General features: G+C 44.5%; 1 protein-coding gene across 1 annotated transcript in view; it reads left to right on the top strand.

The window, feature by feature from the left end:
- Window positions 1-6,361, top strand: part of LOC143099662 (glycerol-3-phosphate dehydrogenase, mitochondrial-like) — a 23,389-nt gene extending 17,028 nt beyond the window's left edge. The window contains exons 10-15 of the mRNA XM_076262578.1: window positions 1,605-1,736; window positions 2,019-2,177; window positions 3,229-3,338; window positions 3,527-3,605; window positions 4,166-4,264; window positions 5,995-6,361. Coding sequence (XP_076118693.1) covers window positions 1,605-1,736; window positions 2,019-2,177; window positions 3,229-3,338; window positions 3,527-3,605; window positions 4,166-4,264; window positions 5,995-6,120 — 705 coding nt within the window. The 3' untranslated portion in view covers window positions 6,121-6,361. The remainder of the gene's footprint in view (window positions 1-1,604; window positions 1,737-2,018; window positions 2,178-3,228; window positions 3,339-3,526; window positions 3,606-4,165; window positions 4,265-5,994) is intronic.
- Window positions 6,362-17,500: the final 11,139 nt, after the last annotated feature.

Genomic DNA, 17,500 nt, shown 5'->3' with positions numbered 1-17,500 from the left:
TATATATATATACACTACTAGTCAAAAGCTTGGAGACATTTCGAAATTTCCATTCCACTCCATTATAGACAGAATACAAGCTGAGATCATTTGCATAGTTTTTTTACATTGTTTTCAGATTACATTATTTGCTTACATAATTGCAAAAGGGTTCTCCAATGTTTTTTCAGTTAGCCTTTTAAAATTATATCAGATTAGTAAACAGAATGTGCCTTTGCAACATTGGATGAATGGTTGATGATAATGGGCAATGTAGATATTGCATTAAAGATCAGCCATTTCTTTCTACAACAGTCAAGAACCCTTTTGCAATTATGTAAGCACATAATGTAAACTGAAAACTGCTGCCCTGATTAAAAAAAACAATGCAAATGATCTCAGCTGGTATTCTGTTTATAATGTAGTGAAATGGAAATTTGTAAGTGTCTCTAAACTTTTGGCTGGTAGTGATATGTGATCCTATATATATATCTAAGCTTAATGAAATCAGTCCATAAATATAATTAGTATAGACTGGCCATTACTGACCATTTGCTGTTTTAATCCTGTCAAATGAGATGAGTTGTAGATGCCAGACTCATCAGCCATATTTGTATGTAAATAACCTTTCTGTTGCCAGGCCATGGGTCTCAGGGGGTCTTTCTTTAACTGCACGTTCTGGCTAATTATCGCATGCAAACCAGCAGTAGCTTAACTTGCGGCCTGTGCCTGCACCCGCACCGGAGTATCATCCAGCAGAATAAGTGGTCTCTAAAGGTGACGGCTTTGAAGAAATGTAGACATCAGTCCCTGAGCACCCAAATGATGATCCGCCTGCGACAGCCCGCCGACTGAATTAAACATCAGTTAGGAAGCACAGTGGATCAGCTCCGCAGACAGTTGCCTTCACTGTGTCACCTTGCTCCACGCACGCACACACAAGCACGCACACACACACACACACACACACAAGCGTGTGCACACACACACACACACACACACACACACACATACACACACACATACATACACACACACATACACACAACAAACAACACCTTCAAATCTCCAGGATAGTGTGGGTAATGTTAGACTTCAAATGAACTGTACAATGACCTGGAAATGACAAGCAGGAGAGAGTTGGCTCCCTCTGTGACTTTGTGTGAAAAGAGTTTTAACCCTTCGTTAGCGCAAGGGGAAGAGGCGAGCATTATCTATGATCCTGATGTTTTCGGAATGTTTAAAAAGGTCAATATGCTGATAATTTTGACAGTGCTTGACCTTTTGTGGAAAAAAGTAACAAAACCATTTGAATTGAAATAACTTCTTCTTTGTTTAGTTCGTGCACATAATGGATCACAGTCAGACCACGCAGTCATCCAGCCCGCCACACCACAGCCCCCCGTCTCCACTTCAGCATCTCCCTATGAGTGACTGGACTGTTAAAACTCCTTATCGATCTAATATCAAAAGCTGCTATTTAAATGCAGTGTATTATCCTAGGAGGCTTGGCCTGGCCAGATTGTGTGTGGATGTCTGCCTGTGTGTGTGTGTGTGTGTGTGTGTTTTTGTGTCTATGAGAGATGAAGCTCAAGACTTTGCCCCCCACCCCCCCCCCCCAACAGGTTGCCCAGCACCTGGCCTCGGCGTACGGTGGACGAGCGTTCGAGGTGGCCAAGATGGCGCACGTCACTGGCAGGCGGTGGCCCATCGTGGGCAAGCGTCTGGTGTCTGAGTTCCCCTACATCGAGAGCGAGGTGGGTGACATTTTATTGCGTAATGCGGCGCGCTCCTATCGATCCCAGTCTAAAGAACAGCCGGCTCCTGAGAGAGCCCTTGCACTGTGTGCCGTGCCCTTTGTTAGCCTGCGAGGACCCCTTGTGTGTCCGCTGCTGCCGGGGGAAGGGTCGAGGAGGGCTTGAGGTGGGCTGGGATTGGGCTAGAGGGCTGGGATCAGTATGCAGCCTGTGGCACCCCTCCCCGGTTTGCCGGAGCAGAGGGGGAGATTGGGTAATTGCCACCGATTGATTTGTGCCCAGGTTCAATACGCGATCAAAGAGTACGCCTGCACGGCTATTGATGTGATCGCGCGCCGCACGCGCCTGGGCTTCCTCAACGTGCAGGCGGCGGACGAAGCCTTGCCCCGCATCGTGGACATCATGGGGAAGGAGCTCGACTGGATCGAGCAGAGGAAAATGGTAAGAATGCGGAAAAAAAAACATTCTTACCATGTATACTTACAAGTACATTTTCACGATCAGTGTAAACACTTCACATTATCCATATACTGTATCTCTCTATGTCCCACAAAATATGTTATTATTACTTAACAGCACCTAGACAAGGACCACAAGGACATTCTGTAATATGTTCCAATTGGGATGTCGAAGAAAGCAAAGAACTATCATAATCTTAACGGAAATACCATTTATTTGAAATACTGGCCCAGTTTTCGTCAAACATAAGTTCAGAAATGACTTGGTTGAAAGAATACAGATACGCATCACGGTAACAGCCTACCAAAAAAAATTGAACATAACTGATATAGTTGTAAAACCCCTACAGTTTTTCGTCAAACTGTTTTGGTCCACTCCAACACAAATAAATGTGCTATAAAAAGTACAGTCTACATGATGTGCAACTTACTTAACCAGTCTGACTTGAATTATGTTAACTCAAAGAACAACTGATGTAGATTAAACAAAAAAAATATTTCAAGAAGGTGTCATTTTAAGGCCTCATGAAACAAAGCCCTCATTGTTAAACTTTCCATCTACTGTACACACATAAATAAATATATATTACGTTCATTAGATTATAAATACTTAACTTTGTTGATAAAGTTTCAGCCAGACACAGTTAACCAATTTGGACCCATAAATAGAACAAAAGTTCTCTTCTAGCAGTTAAGGCTTTGGGGTGTAATGGGTGAATATATGAGACACTTTGGACCACATGCAGCTCCAGTTGTGCTGTTGGTGATCATGTGTGGATGTGGAAGTGAAAGTCTCCCTGTTGGAGAACTATTTCTCTCTACTAAGTGGCAGCACTTCTCCCCCACAGTTCCCAATTTTCCCGCTACTCTGCTCTAAATGCCTCGGCTCTGCAAACAAGTGAAAAGCCTTTTCCACAAGGCCGTGACTGCCTCTAGCTGGAAACCCCTCTCTCCGCTGTTTTTATTCCTTCCTAAGGCAGGTCCGTAAAAAAAAAAAACAAGCCAGAGCATCATCTCTGCCTCATCTCCCACAGGATGAGCTGGCCGCAGCCAAGCGCTTCCTGCGCTTTGAGATGGGCTACAAGACGCGCTCGGAACAGCTGACTAACACAGAGATCACACTCACCCCCGCCGAGGTGGACAGGTAGGTGCAGTGGAGACGAACTTCCCAGCAATTACACTCACACTATCTACTATTCTCTCTCTCTCTCTCTCTCTCTCTTTCTGTCACTTTTTTTCTCTCTCTTTCTTTCTCAATCTCCTGCGGTTGTTGTTTTGTGTTGCCAGCGCTGCTGTTGATGCGCCTTTTATTTTTCTCCCGTACATGTGCAGGTACAAGAAGCGCTTCCACAAATTTGACAAAGAGAATAAGGGCTTCATCACCACGGTGGATGTTCAGCGAGTACTGCAGGTTAAAAAGACTCCTTTGTTCTTCCCATCTGCTGTGTGTGTATGTGTGTGTGTGTGTGTGTGTGTGTGATGAGTAGTGGGTGTTTGGGTATCTTTGATTGACCCAGAGCGGCATCGGGTTTCTCTCTCTCTCTCTCTCTCTCTCTCTCCTGCTCCACTCCAGTATATGCACCAGGCTCACTGTTCCAGGTGCTCTTTTTTTAGCTGTGTAACCATGGCATTGAGCTGCTCAAGCCTGTTAATATTCCCTCTCTTTCTGTCTCCTTGTCTCTCAGCATGAATTAGTTTTCATAATTTAGAGAGGATTTAATTATATATTGAAGTATACCTTATTGTAATTTCAATAGATACAAGTTTCTCCTCATTGTTAAGATGATCTCAATATAGACAGCAGTTTTCTGCTGAAAATTAGTTGTAGGCCTAAATAATTATTTTGCTAAACAGATTTTTGGCAATCATTGGCTTTGGTGCAACTCATCAATGTTCTGAACATATTTGTGATCTCACCTTAATGGAAATGGTATTTGATTATATGAATAATCACACCTAATTTTTCTATAGAGTATTAGTGTACAGATAGATGAAAACACTCTTCATGACATTCTCAATGAAGTGGACCTCAACAGGAATGGACAAGTGGAGCTCAGTGAATTTTTGCAGGTTGGTATGTTTGTGTAGCATTCATGTTTAGTGTGGTGTCAGTGCTGCGTTTGTGTGATGTCAGTGCTGCGTTTGTGTGGTGTCAGTGCTGCGTTTGTGTTATGTCAGTGCTGCGTTTGTGTGGTGTCAGTGCTGCGTTTGTGTGGTGTCAGTGCTGCGTTTGTGTGGTGTCAGTGCTGCGTTTGTCCACACCTCCCTTAGTACAGGCCCATCAGAAGACACAGTATAATTGCCATTCCTGTCACACAACGTCTTTTGGACCAAGCTCTCCAAATCTATGATGCTATCAGGAGCTTTTGTTCTGGACTAGCTTCAATCTAACAACAGGGAGGTGTGTGTGTGTGTGTGTGTGTCTGTGTGTCTGTGTGTGTGTGTGTTTACTCTGACACTGACAGTCTTCTCCTGCTCGGTGACAATGATGAATGCTGAACATGAGACACATTAATGCAGGGGATTCTGGTCAATGTCAGGCCTTTCTTCACTGTGTCAAGTTAAACAAACAAGATCAAGGCGAAAGGGAAATGGTAATTGTCCCTTTGGAGATAAGACCCATTCTAAGTGCGTTAAGGACGGGGACTCCTTTCGGATAACCCTGGACACTATTCCAACTCTCACACCCACCCCCCATTGCCACCCCGACATTAAAGGCCCAACCACCTATACAATTTCACGTATCGACCACCTAGAAACATTAGTGACCAGTGGACTGATGTCATCCATATAGGCATCTTAAAGAGGTTTTTTTTTTAGCTCTCTTCACATGCATGTTTCTCCTACCTTTGCTGTTAAGTGCCATGGCGGTGCTGCAGAGCCATGCGAGCGGTGTCAGAAGTGTGAAGGCTTAATGGAAGGCCTATAGTGGTGTCCTATAGTGTCCCTGGCCGCCAGTCCGACTCTAATTAGAGGGGAATTGGGTCTCATAATAATCAGGAGGAGGGAGGAACCCATACGTGTGAACACACACTAGCCATCAACACCGTGTGTCTATACCTGGGAGGTGACGTGGAGGGAGGAAATAGCCACTGTAAATTTGGGTCACTTGTGTTGGTCTGAAATGAATAATGAAGGTAATCAGAGGTGTTTTTTGGGAGGGTGGAAGTGTATGATTATGGATGGAGTGGTGTGTGTGTGTGTGTGTGTGTGTGTGTGTGTGTGTGTGTGTGTGTGTGTGTGTGTGTGTGTTGTGTGTGTGTGTGTGTTGTGTGTGTGTGTGTGTGTGTGTGTTGTGTGTGTGTGTGTGTGTGTGTGTGTGTTGTGTGTGTGTGTGTGTGTGTGTGTGTGTGTGTGTGTGTGTGTGTGTGTGTGTGTTGTGTAAGAGTTGAGTGTAGTCATCGTCATGGAGGACATGAGCTGACTAACAACCAGCTCGCTCCAAAAACAGGACATGGTCCAGCATAATGACACGCACACACACACAGACATAGGCACTGACACACATACGCCCATGGACATAAGATTATCATACGCAAACTGCCCTCTGTCTCATTCACACACACACACACACACACACACACACACACACACACACTTACATACGTATGCGAACACGCTGGAACACTCACTGAAACATAAAAAACCAAGACCAAAACTCAATTAACAGAAAATAAGTTCTTACCGTGTTCACACACATAATTGACATATGTTTGCTCTTCTATGAACTTACCTGTTCTAATTAGTAGGTGTATGATGATGTCTGCAAATTAGTGATGCGCTTGCTGTCTGTTCCTCAGCTCATGAGCGCGGTGAGGAAGGGCCAGGTCTCAGACAACCGTCTGGCCATGCTGATGAAGACGGCCGAGGAGAGCCTCGACCAGAGGGAACCCGTGTCTGTGGACCGCAGTGGGGGAGGGGTGTGAGCTACCACACACACACACACACACACACACACACACACACACACACGGCACCCATAGATCACCAACCCCTGCCTCAGACCTTGTCACAGGGCCCGTTGCACGGATGAGGAAAGAGAAGCTGCTGTTACGGACAAAACATTGAAATGTTTTTAAAACATCTCTTCATCAGATAATTGTGACACAGGATTGTCTATTCATTTATGGGAATATTGGTTTATTTATTTATTTATTTATTTACGAGAGTGCATTTATTTCAATATATCTGAATGTAAGATTATTTTATTGATTTGTTTGTATTTTTCCATTTTGCTATATTCCCTTGTGAATGTTTTTTATTGTTGTTGTTGTCTTTTAATTTGTTTTAATTCATTTTTTATGCCATCACTGTGGAACTGCCAACAAGCATATATGAATGCATCATATGAACTGTAGTTCGACGCATACTGAATGCAATGCAGGGCATATCAATCAACTAAGTTTATTTTTTTACTCGTCTAGTGTTCCACTGTGCCATTTTACATATTTATATATTTATTACAGCAGAGCTAAAGTGAAGATATTTCCCGTACTGTGTTTTGATGTGCACTGTGGGCCTCCATACACTTCCTGCACTTGCTGCTGAGCCCTTCCCCAGAGGTCACATGGCCTGGCCGCTGGTGGGACACTGCTGCACTTTCACTTCAGAGACTAATTGGAAAATAATTGCATTTTTCACTTGGGCTCCATTGACAGCTATATTTTATCCCGTGTAAAATAGACTTTTAAATGCTACATATTTATTAGATTAATTTACTCTGTGTCAAATGAGATACAAATCAACAGTAAGCATGCTTAAATATTCCGATAGCCCCCCTCCCCACCCTCCATTCCTCTGCAGAAGGTGCATGCGATTGGTTCGTGGAAATATTATTGTCTGTTCTGATTTTATTATGCTGAGTGGAATTAAGTATTGTGTTTGATGCTGGCGTTTAATTTCTCTATCTGTCTATGCACTTGGTGTTTTTATTACTATTAATTTATTACTTGTGGTTTGTGTGGTGAGCCCCTTGCGTTTATAGACTAATAAGGGAATGTATTTAATGTGCCTTGCTTTTGGATCCTGTACCAATTGAAAGCATGAATCAATGGGGCTGATTAAGCCGGAGCTCTCCCTGGCTTTTAAGCGTGCTTAATTTCACTCCATCTATAAATAATGCAATTACTTTCTTTTTTTTTGTGGTGCACACTGTTAAAGTAAAGCACTCTAACTGTATGTCCACTAGTGCTAAGGATACAGAACACAAATGTTTTTTTTTTTTTTTAATCTAATGCTATTTTGCAGATGTATCTCAGAAAGTGTTTTCTTGTTGTTGTCCGAGTGTTGTTTTCCAGTGCGCTGCCTGTAATGAGCACTGCTGCACCACCCAAGGAATGGGCAGTGTGTGTGGACGATCTGTTTACTGTCTGCGTTTTATGCTGGTTATGTGGGCAGTGTGACTTGCTGACTCTCCAAACGAACAAAGACTTTGTAAGATTCAAGACGGGGACTGCGTGTGTGTGAGGGCTTAATCACACACTCAGTGCCAGTGGCCACTCCTGAGGATTCCAGATACGGGACTGGATTTACTGGTAGCTGGAAGAATTTTTATTCATGGGAAGTGTTACCCCCCCCCCTTTGTTTGCAGATGTGGCAGGGCTGCTACCACAAAAGCAGTCAAAACACACACAAGCAAATGATTTCATTAAAAGGGTGTTGGTGGGCTAACGCCTCTCTGACCATCCTGATCAATTGTATCATTTACTGTATTTTGTTTCCTTTTCTCCTCCCCAGCATCCATAGAGACAATATGCTTGGCTTACGCTCCATAGAGACAATATGCTTGGCTTACGCTCCATAGAGACAATATGCTTGGCTTACGCTCCATAGAGACAATATGCTTGGCTTACGCTCCATAGAGACAATATGCTTGGCTTACGCTCCATAGAGACAATGTGCTTGGCTTACGCTCCATAGAGACAATATGCTTGGCTTACGCTCCATACCAGCCCCCTACCCATTCCACCTCCACTGTGTGGTCTGTGGTGCAATCATTGGCAATTAGTGATGGCTAATTAGCATAACGATCACCTCTTTCATATTAAGTCCCTACTGGCCCACTTTGCACCAGGCCTCGGCGCTCATTACTGTATATCTTAAGTACCGCCGCAGACAAAAACTGACAGTCAAGACATCAACCAAAATGTCTTAATATGACAGGGAGGCGACCGCTGTGGTGACTGCAGAGCTAGAACATGACCTGCTTTGCGCTTTTCAGTGTCAAATGTTCCAAAAGTAGTTAGAGATGTCCACACAGCACAGCTCATGCTCTGATCACTCTTCTCTTCTCCATCACGCTGGGCCAACCGTGTGTCTGAAACAACCTCCATTAACCAGACACATAAACAGCATTGTGTACGATCATGCATGTCCGTCTGCCTAACCAAACCTGAGCTAAATGTAGCGGTAATTATAAAATAATAGGGGTTCATTCATGCTTGGGAGGCTTCTACTTAACATTTTCTCTCGCCGCAAATGGGCGAAAGTCAAAATGAACCCGGGAGCGGCTTGTAAGCCCCCCGATATAAAAAGTTGATATTGCCAGTTAAAGACAGAATCTTTGCAGTGGTGTAATGACCGTGGCCTCTCTATTAAGGCTAACAGCTCCCATCTTCTCCAAGGTGGTCATTTGGTAATAGTGTTCATTCAGCCTAATCAATGGTTTAAGCAGCAGTGAACCATTAAATAAAATAAAAAAAATCTCAGATGAGGTGCCACTGATTGGGGTTAATTGGATGTAATTGAAATTTATACCATACAGTGGACGACTCATTAAGGACACATGGAAAACTAATGTAGTTTGAGCTCAGGTCATTTAACCATTTGTTTCATGAAAAGTCTAATGGGTGATCTCGTCGGTGGGAGAGGAAAAAAAGCTGATCAACAACTAGATAAGCCAGTGGTTCTGCACCTAAGGAGGGTCCACCAGTGTTGGAGGATGAACATTGCATTTACACCATCTGCACATTCAACCAGAAGTTAGTATCCAGATATTCACTCATACCTATACCTAAAATGCCAGTAGAAGTGTTTCTGTTGGTATCATTCGGTTCCATATAAATCAATGAGGGTGATGAAAAAAAAAACACACAGAGGCACAGAAAGCATTGAGGTTTCCCTTCTAGATTTTTCCACCACTTCATTCTACACACTTACCATTTTTGTGGTTTGTAGCACATTTCCTCTCGCCTTAGTGTGTTTGCTGGGCCCCGACAACACCATCCAACAGGCTCAATTAGAGCACACTTACTGGCCGGGCAGCAGGGTAGGCAGGGAGCGAGGCCGGGGGTAGGGGGCAGGGCTGGCTTCAGCCTCTAATCCCACAGATGAAAGTAGACTGGGCAAGTTTTGGACGTCCGTCAGTGCGAGCCACACAGCATCACAATGCAGACAGCAGCCAATTGTGAGAGAGAGAAAATGGCTGGAGAAAATGTGGAGGCTGGCGAGCTGGAGCATCTCAGAGAGAGAGAGAAGGGGGGGGGGCAAGACCCAGAGATGATTGAGGAAGAGAGAGAGAAATGAGAGGGAGAGAATGAGCGAGAGAAAGAGAATGAGAGAGAGGGATGAGAGGGGTGATGTGCGAGGAGAATGGGGAGCAGGGGATAGACGAATATGGTGTTAAACTGGAAGGCTGTATGTTTTATCAGCCACTGGCACCGTTTAGCTGACAAAAATTAGCAGCCTTGCTCTGGGAATAGGGCCTAGGCACCGGGTGTTCACCAAATCCTCACAAGAAGAATATCAGCACTTCTCACATGCTGCTCCCCCCATATTCAGCGCTGTAGCTGAAAACTATCTCTATTGTCCAGTTTGATTGCCTGAATCAAACTGATTTACTGCAAATCCATCTGAGCTTTGATAAATCTATTACAGTTTCATTTTGCTGATTTCATTAACGTGAATAAAACCAGCCATGCTTTCTGCATAACTGCCTTTTAATGGCTTGGCCCTGTCACCTGCCTCAGTATTAATCCCTCTGACTTATTGCTCCACAGAGGGAATGAGTAATGGGTATTTGAATGTGATCAGCACAGTACAATGCAATTAAGGAACCAGTACTGTTCTGTGGCTTTAATCCTGAACTAATTTGAATTGCAGTTTGATAGCACTGTGAATCCTGCATAATTATGTAGGGTGCATATTAAACTCTGTGACAAAGCAGAGAGGGCCTTTAACTGTCCCCTGCACCAGGGGAGGGGATAGGATCGAGCCAAGAGACGCCAGTCAGGTAGCCAAGCGCAGGACACTGGAGGGCTCAATTACCGGCGGGCGGGCGCTGACAGGTGCAAGCTGGGAGGACGGTGGCTGCCCATTGGAAAATGGTTGACACCGACATCTCTTTTTATCCTCTCCCACACACACAGACACACACACACACACACACACGCAACACACACCACCCAAGCCTAGCCAACTTCAACAGTCATGTCCTTGTGTCATTCCATACCCCTGCAAGAACAGATACATCAAGTGTGAATTAGAGAGGCCTCGCTCCAGTTGGGCTTAAGGGATTGGTACCTTTTCCAGAGGTGCACATTTCAACATGGACTCCTCCGCAAAATGTCACACAGAATAAATAGGGCCCGGCTTCAACCCTAATTGAGGCCACCGTAGAATGTACAGGAAGGAGATTATAATTTCTTAACAGTAAAAAACGGATTATTCCGAGGCCATGTCTCTTGAGTAATGTTTCGATCATTATCATCTCACTGGTCTAAATTGATATACTGATAGCTGATTTAAAAAAAAAATCATTTTTCCTACTACTGTTTAACCATTCTACTTTTCTTGTGTTTATTTTTTTATCATGTTCAAACATGCTCATTTGATATGAATCAGACATACATAATGAGTATATTAGAGGAGTATTCTCAGTGATATTTTGTGCTCGGTTTCCTACAAGGAATCTGCAGAGTGAATCCCACTCTCAAATAGGCTTAGTGGGGAAGAGAGGGAGGAAGAATAGATGAATGAAGAGGCAGAGAGAGAGAGAGAGAGAGTGAGAGAGGGAGAGGAAAAGAGTGAGAATAGAGGAAGAAGAAAAAGAAGAGAGGGAGAGAGAGAAGATGCTGGCTCTAAATTAAGCCATTGTGACTCAAAATCCTCCTTTAATAAGGTTCATGCTGTCTACAACTTCATCATTTTCTCCTGAATGATAATTACTTTATTCAATCATGTTCAAGGTTTTAGTGAAAGCTAGCATTGATTGATTAACTTCAATTACCATGCTTGCATTTGCATAGATAAAAACTGCTTTTCAATTTGTGAGTGGCACGCGGGTGGAAACCCTGCCTGGATATTTGCATTTCAATGTGAACAGCGGCGGATAGAGGTGGGAGCAGGTCTAGATCGCTGCTAAGCCCTTTCTGCCTGGCTGCCTCTGCCGCTGTTAGCTCCCCTCCTCTCGCCCCCGTCTCCCCATAAACACCCTTTGTTATGATGTTGGTTTGCTCGGGGCGCGCCGGGCTTTGCCGGCGGTGAGCTCTGTTTGCGGCCCCGGCTTGACGGCTCTGTTGGGGGGATTAGGTGGGCTGTGCTCTCGCCACTCAGTCAAGAGCGAGGAGGCAGGAGAGGAGAGCCGAGCTGTTGTTGTGTGGTGCACTGAAGTGCGCGGCACACACATACTGTACACACACACACACACACACACACGTACACACACACACACACACACACACACAAACACACACACACACACACAAACACACACACTCAAACCACACCAACAGATACGTATTCACACACACATGCACAAACACACGTATTCACACACACATGCACAAACACAAAAAAACACATACATACACGCTAATACACACACACACACACACACACACACACACACACACACACACACACACACACACTCACACACACACTCCAGCTCTTGTGCTCTTATGTGTTGTATTTGTATGTTGTCTCTCTGTGAGGGCACGGGGGAGATAAGGGCCCGGTGTCCACCTCAGGAGAGCTCTCGTACACATTTGGTCAAATAATAACCCCCACACACACAGACAGCACACTGCACTGCAGGGATGAAGACTTCCATGTTGCTGGAAACAGAGATTGATGGGGCATGTCAAAACCTGCGCCCGCCCGTGCCAATCACCCGGGCACCCGACCTGGGCAAACTCTTAAACCATAAATGAAGGAGGCATCGTTAATATGCATAAATTAAATCAACATTTATGAATAGTGTCACTGGAAAAAAATAACGTATTTGCTGCGTAGATGAACAAACAAAATTGTTGGGGAGATCTCAGCCATCACTCAATAGCTTATGTAATGGCCTCTCTAACCAAGTACCCTACTGTGCTAGATGTTGGATAACATGTAACCTTGGACTCATTCATTGCTGTTTTCACCTTATTTTCTAGCATTGAACAAACAACATGTCACTTCTATGCTGAGACGTCCTCCCTGTAATCTCATGTTAATTTGATGCTTCTGCTAAGTAGTATTAAATACTCACCTCACTGTTGATGCTGCCTATATATAGTACATACTGTGGGACTGTAAAATTAGCAATTTTACAGCTGTGCCATTTATGTGGAGTATTGGGATTACTGTCACCTTTGTCTGCATATTTTGCTTTGATTAATGTCACCTAAATGCTGTGTCTTCCATTTGAGAATCTGGTTCATTTGCATGATTTTTTGTACTGGGTGCAAATTTTTGGGAGTCTAAATTAGTCCGTCTCTCTCTCTCTCTCTCTCTTTCTTTCTCTCTCTCTCTCTCTCATCTTTGTTGGCATTGGCACTTACTGATTTGACTGAAGGCAGAAGTCTCAGAGCAGTGCTCTCACACAAGTACACCTGTGAGATATGCAAATGTCTTACAAGCGATAATGACCTTATTTATTTTAATTTCCAAAGTCGAAATTAGCACCAGAGCAAGCAAATGAAGTGGAAGTTAATAATCAGCGTGCAAAAGGGGCCTTAACCAGCCTGTGCCTCCGTTAAGGTGTCTGCAGACCTAAATGGCCCCTTTAACTCTGTGCTTGGTGTCATCATATGCATGCTTTAAAATATCTAATGGTGTAATCACACATGCCTTGCCTGGGAGGAGGAATTCCCAGATGGCGTGGCATGATTAGGTAGTACACTTATCTGTTTAGAAACGAGCATCTGGAAACACAGGTTGCTCTGCCACCACTGGCTCTTTCATTTTCTCTAAATTAGCCTCATTCAATTAATCTCATTATTAGGCATGCGAAAATGGAACGGCTAATAGAATCCTATTATGCTATCATTACCAGTCATGAGTGCTGGTGCTACAGAGAGAGAGGGGGGGGGGGCAGTGATTTACAGTGACTTTTGCTGAAAGCTGTTTGCTCTTCAGGCGGGAAATTTTGGATTTTTAATTCAATACTCCCATATGACTCAATACGCTATGGGCATCCAAACCAATTAGGCATGATAGAGAAAATAAAACATTTGCATTGCGTCAAGATTAGTCACTAAACCATATGCCCATATGTGATGACGCAAGATATAGTATGGTACGGTTTGCATGTACATGTTCACTTTTCCATGCGGTGTTGTGTTTTGCTGGCTTGTCCCCAGAGTGAGCAGTGGATGAAGCCGCGGTGGAGCGTCACTAATATGGAGTACCCGCACCGATAGAACACTCTCCTGCCGCGGCTTCTGCTACACTGGAGGCAAACAAAAAGAGGCTCATCCATCTGATTTTAAAGACGAGCTCTCCCATCACTTCACACTGTCAGACATAATGGACAGGCCGCCTAGACGATCAGTGTCAAATATCACTTATATCTTTCCTGTCTCTAATGTGTGTGTTGGAGGGGGGTTTGGTGGGGGGGGGGTGGTGTAGAGAGGAGGGGGAGGGGGTGGGGGGGTTGAAGGCAGTCTAAAGTGGCTGTGGCTCTCACACAGAACTGCCCCCCTTCCTTCTTCCACCCTCTGCGCACCCCACTGCCCGCCCCTGTCCCCACCCCCTTCCAAACCCCTGCTGTCCGGAAGGATGCTCTCGCCAGGCTGGAGTGGCCCCTGCTGGGATTCTGTGGGGAAGAGGGAGAGAAAGAGAGAGAGAAAGAGAGAGAGAGAGAGAGAGAGAGAGAGAGAGCAGAACCTGGGTTGCTGCTGTCTGGCCTCAACATCCCCTACCCCCGCCCCCTGTGCCCATGCACAAACATGCGCACACACACACACACACACACACACACACACACACACACACACACACACACACACACAGAGATAGAAAGAGAGAGAGAGAGAGAGAGAGAGAGAGAGAGAGAGAGAGAGAGAGAGAAGAGAACAACTCTATTTAATAACTCTATTCTCCCTCTCTGTCTGTAAGTCTTCTTTCCTTATTAACAGCGTTAATAATAACAGTGTTCGTTATGAATAAATTACTTGGTTCAACACTGCAACGCAGATAAATCTACTAATAAAAACATCTACGTCTGTATTTCATGCAAGTGTGCCACAATACTGTGAGGATCCAGTGTCACATATTTTAATATTTGATCTCCTTCCCAAATGCCCTCCAACCCTCTTTGCCATCCCTTGTGCTTCAGTCCATGCTGGGGTGTAATGCAAACACACCGCGAACCTCATTCACAGGCAAGAGATACCAATTTCTTCCCAGCAAGACATATAACAAAGACGTTAAACAAAGCAAACAGCTGCATCCAATTCCAGAGGCAAAGAGCTAAGCCTTCAATTCAAGCCCGTTCCCTTTGAAATGAAATACAAAAAAAAAATCAGACTTTGCCTCAAATGTATTCGTGGCTGAAGAGGGCCCGGCGTATTGCGTTATCATGGCCGCTGTGTTTACCGTGCGCATCTACATATGGCTATCTAATATCGTGTGTGCCACCGAGCAGGTTGGAGAGCGGGGTCCCAGGGGCTTCAAGGCTGGGATTACACACAGCGGGGGGGTTGAACTCTTGCCCTCCCGTGATTGAAAGACCTCCACCAGCTTAGGCCCTGTTTATTGTGCATTTGCATCGCTCAGTTCCCCTGGACGGCGGGGGACTATCAGCAACCGGCCAGCCAGCCAGCCAGCCAGTACTGCCCCTGCACTCGGCAGCGTCATGGTAATTTGGTTTCCACAGGATCTCTCGCCCCGTGCCTTCCAGCTAGCCACAGAGCCCTCAGCTTAGGGGCAGTCATTTAGTCTGATTGACCAGTGTATGCTCTAATCAATATCTCATAGCCTGCACCATATTGTGCAAGAAAACAAATATATCAGTCATGGAGAATGGTCATGTATTTGTTTAGATATTTGACTTAGATGCCTAAAAATAGTTCCGCCATTTTTTTTAAAGGGAACATAATTGTCTTTAAAAAAATACCTGAAATATCAAGATTTGTCAAATATCCAGCACATGCTCCATGGTGTGGCTTGTGACCGCCAAGTCACATGGATTGTGATCAGGGCCTGTTCTGTACCATTGTCTTATATTGTCGGCTACTCAAGATCTATTAACTAAGTTAATTGCATTTGGATCCGAGCCCTGGAGTGGTCAACTATGTAATTTCACTAATTCATCCTGGTGAGAGGTTGACCTTAAGAAATGTAATTATGCACACCTGAGTTACACAAGAACCCAAGAGGCCTGCTAAGCGTTTACTAAAGAATACGGGATCATTAGCAAAAAACAATTTGCCTTTTTTGTTGTCAATGCACAGGAGTCAAGCACCTTACCATGTAAACAACCGTTTGTGCTCTAGACTGCAATTTTCAAATTTGAACAATGTCTTAAACCCCCTTCTTCTAACTAAATAACTACATCTGTATGTTTAAGCTATTTCGAACGACTGGTTTACTGCTTACAGTGTGTCCTCCAGTGCAGAACATTTGCTTGATCACAACAACAGCAGGAGAATAAAGTCGCCTGTGGTAACTTTGCATAAATTTTAATAGGTCTATCCATAATTGTGCGTGATTTATTCTAATATAATTGACAGAAAATATGAAACAGGTCAAGGTTCACCAATTAGAGTGACTTCCCATTTAATTTTTTGACAGGTCGGTATGTAGATGCAGGCCAGTGTTTCTGCTGGAGAGCAGAAGACATGAAGCTCATGAGAAGGTTTCCAGTGAAATTCTCTATGGCAACACCAGCTCTTAAGAATGACTTTACACATTATCACACCAACCCAGGCAGATCTGTTGTGAAGCACACCTACTGGCGTTCTATATTTTGAAAATTTTGCTGACATTAATTTTATTATTTCTCACATAATCTTAGTTTATGAATTCCTGTCCTATAGCCAAGATTTAAATCCTGTGACTCTGTCTAAAAATACACATTTTCAGCACCAGGCACCCTACTATAATTAATGGAAATGCCTTTTTGATCTGATAAAAAAAAACACAAGCACCAGAAGGCAGTGAGGTGGCCAAGCATTGTGATGACAGCTCCTTCGCACGCGCACGCGGAGGCAGTGAACCGGGCGTGTCATCTCACAGCGGTGCCCTGTGCCCAAGTTCATGGCCAGGTCAGCAGGGCCCTGCCCCCACCAGCACTGGAGCCAGAGCCGGCTGGGGCCAACCACATCAAGAGAGGTGCTTCAAAACAATGGAACAATGTACCGTAGGCAGGCAGGAATGCCCGTTCCCGGTAAAGGCCCCTTTTAAAAACCAGCAAATATATCACTGTGTCCCTAAGATGTAAATCTACACCTCTGGGCCATAAACGCCGGCACAAAGACGGATTTTCATCCAGCCCAAATTAACGTGCATCCCACTAGCAATTAGCCACAAAAGTCGACATTGTTGCCTCTTTTTCCGAATGCACACTGGGCGCTTTGTGACACTGGGGCGTCTGGAAAGACAGACTCTCAAGGAAAGTATTTTTCGGTTGAGTCACCACACTTCATATTCATAGTTTTTCAGAATTGGCCACCAAGAACGTAGCAATCCGTAGCTAAATAGGACATTGGGAACTCAGTTATTTGTCTCACGGTGGGACATAGAGCATGGTGCCATGCAGACACAGAGCTGTAAACACAGAGTGATGTTTTTTGAAAAAAAAAAAAGTGGGAAGCAAATGCACAGTATTATCCTAACTAAATCATTGGCATATTCCCTTTGTCCTGTGAGCTGGGGCTAGAAGAGTGCCTCTTGGCCTCAAGAAAGAGACCGTTAGAGGCAGAGACATGGCTCGGACTGGCCCAATAAATGGGCTTGGCCCACCAGTTTATATTTACAGTGGGTTTTGAGAGCTCTATTCAGCGTTTATGGCACGCCGGTTTACTGGTGTGCTTTTCTAAGCCTGGAGTCAGTGAAACAGGAGGAGGCTCTTTACTGCTCTCCCAGTGTTCCCCGTGT

This window comes from Alosa pseudoharengus, unplaced genomic scaffold (assembly GCF_046254945.1).
Source record: "Alosa pseudoharengus isolate Yale_2024_CS ecotype anadromous, Long Island Sound unplaced genomic scaffold, YU_APseudo_1.1 YU_APseudo_1.1_scf_3, whole genome shotgun sequence".
Taxonomy (NCBI): domain Eukaryota; kingdom Metazoa; phylum Chordata; class Actinopteri; order Clupeiformes; family Clupeidae; genus Alosa; species Alosa pseudoharengus.
This window is presented reverse-complemented; position numbering and strand designations above follow the sequence as displayed.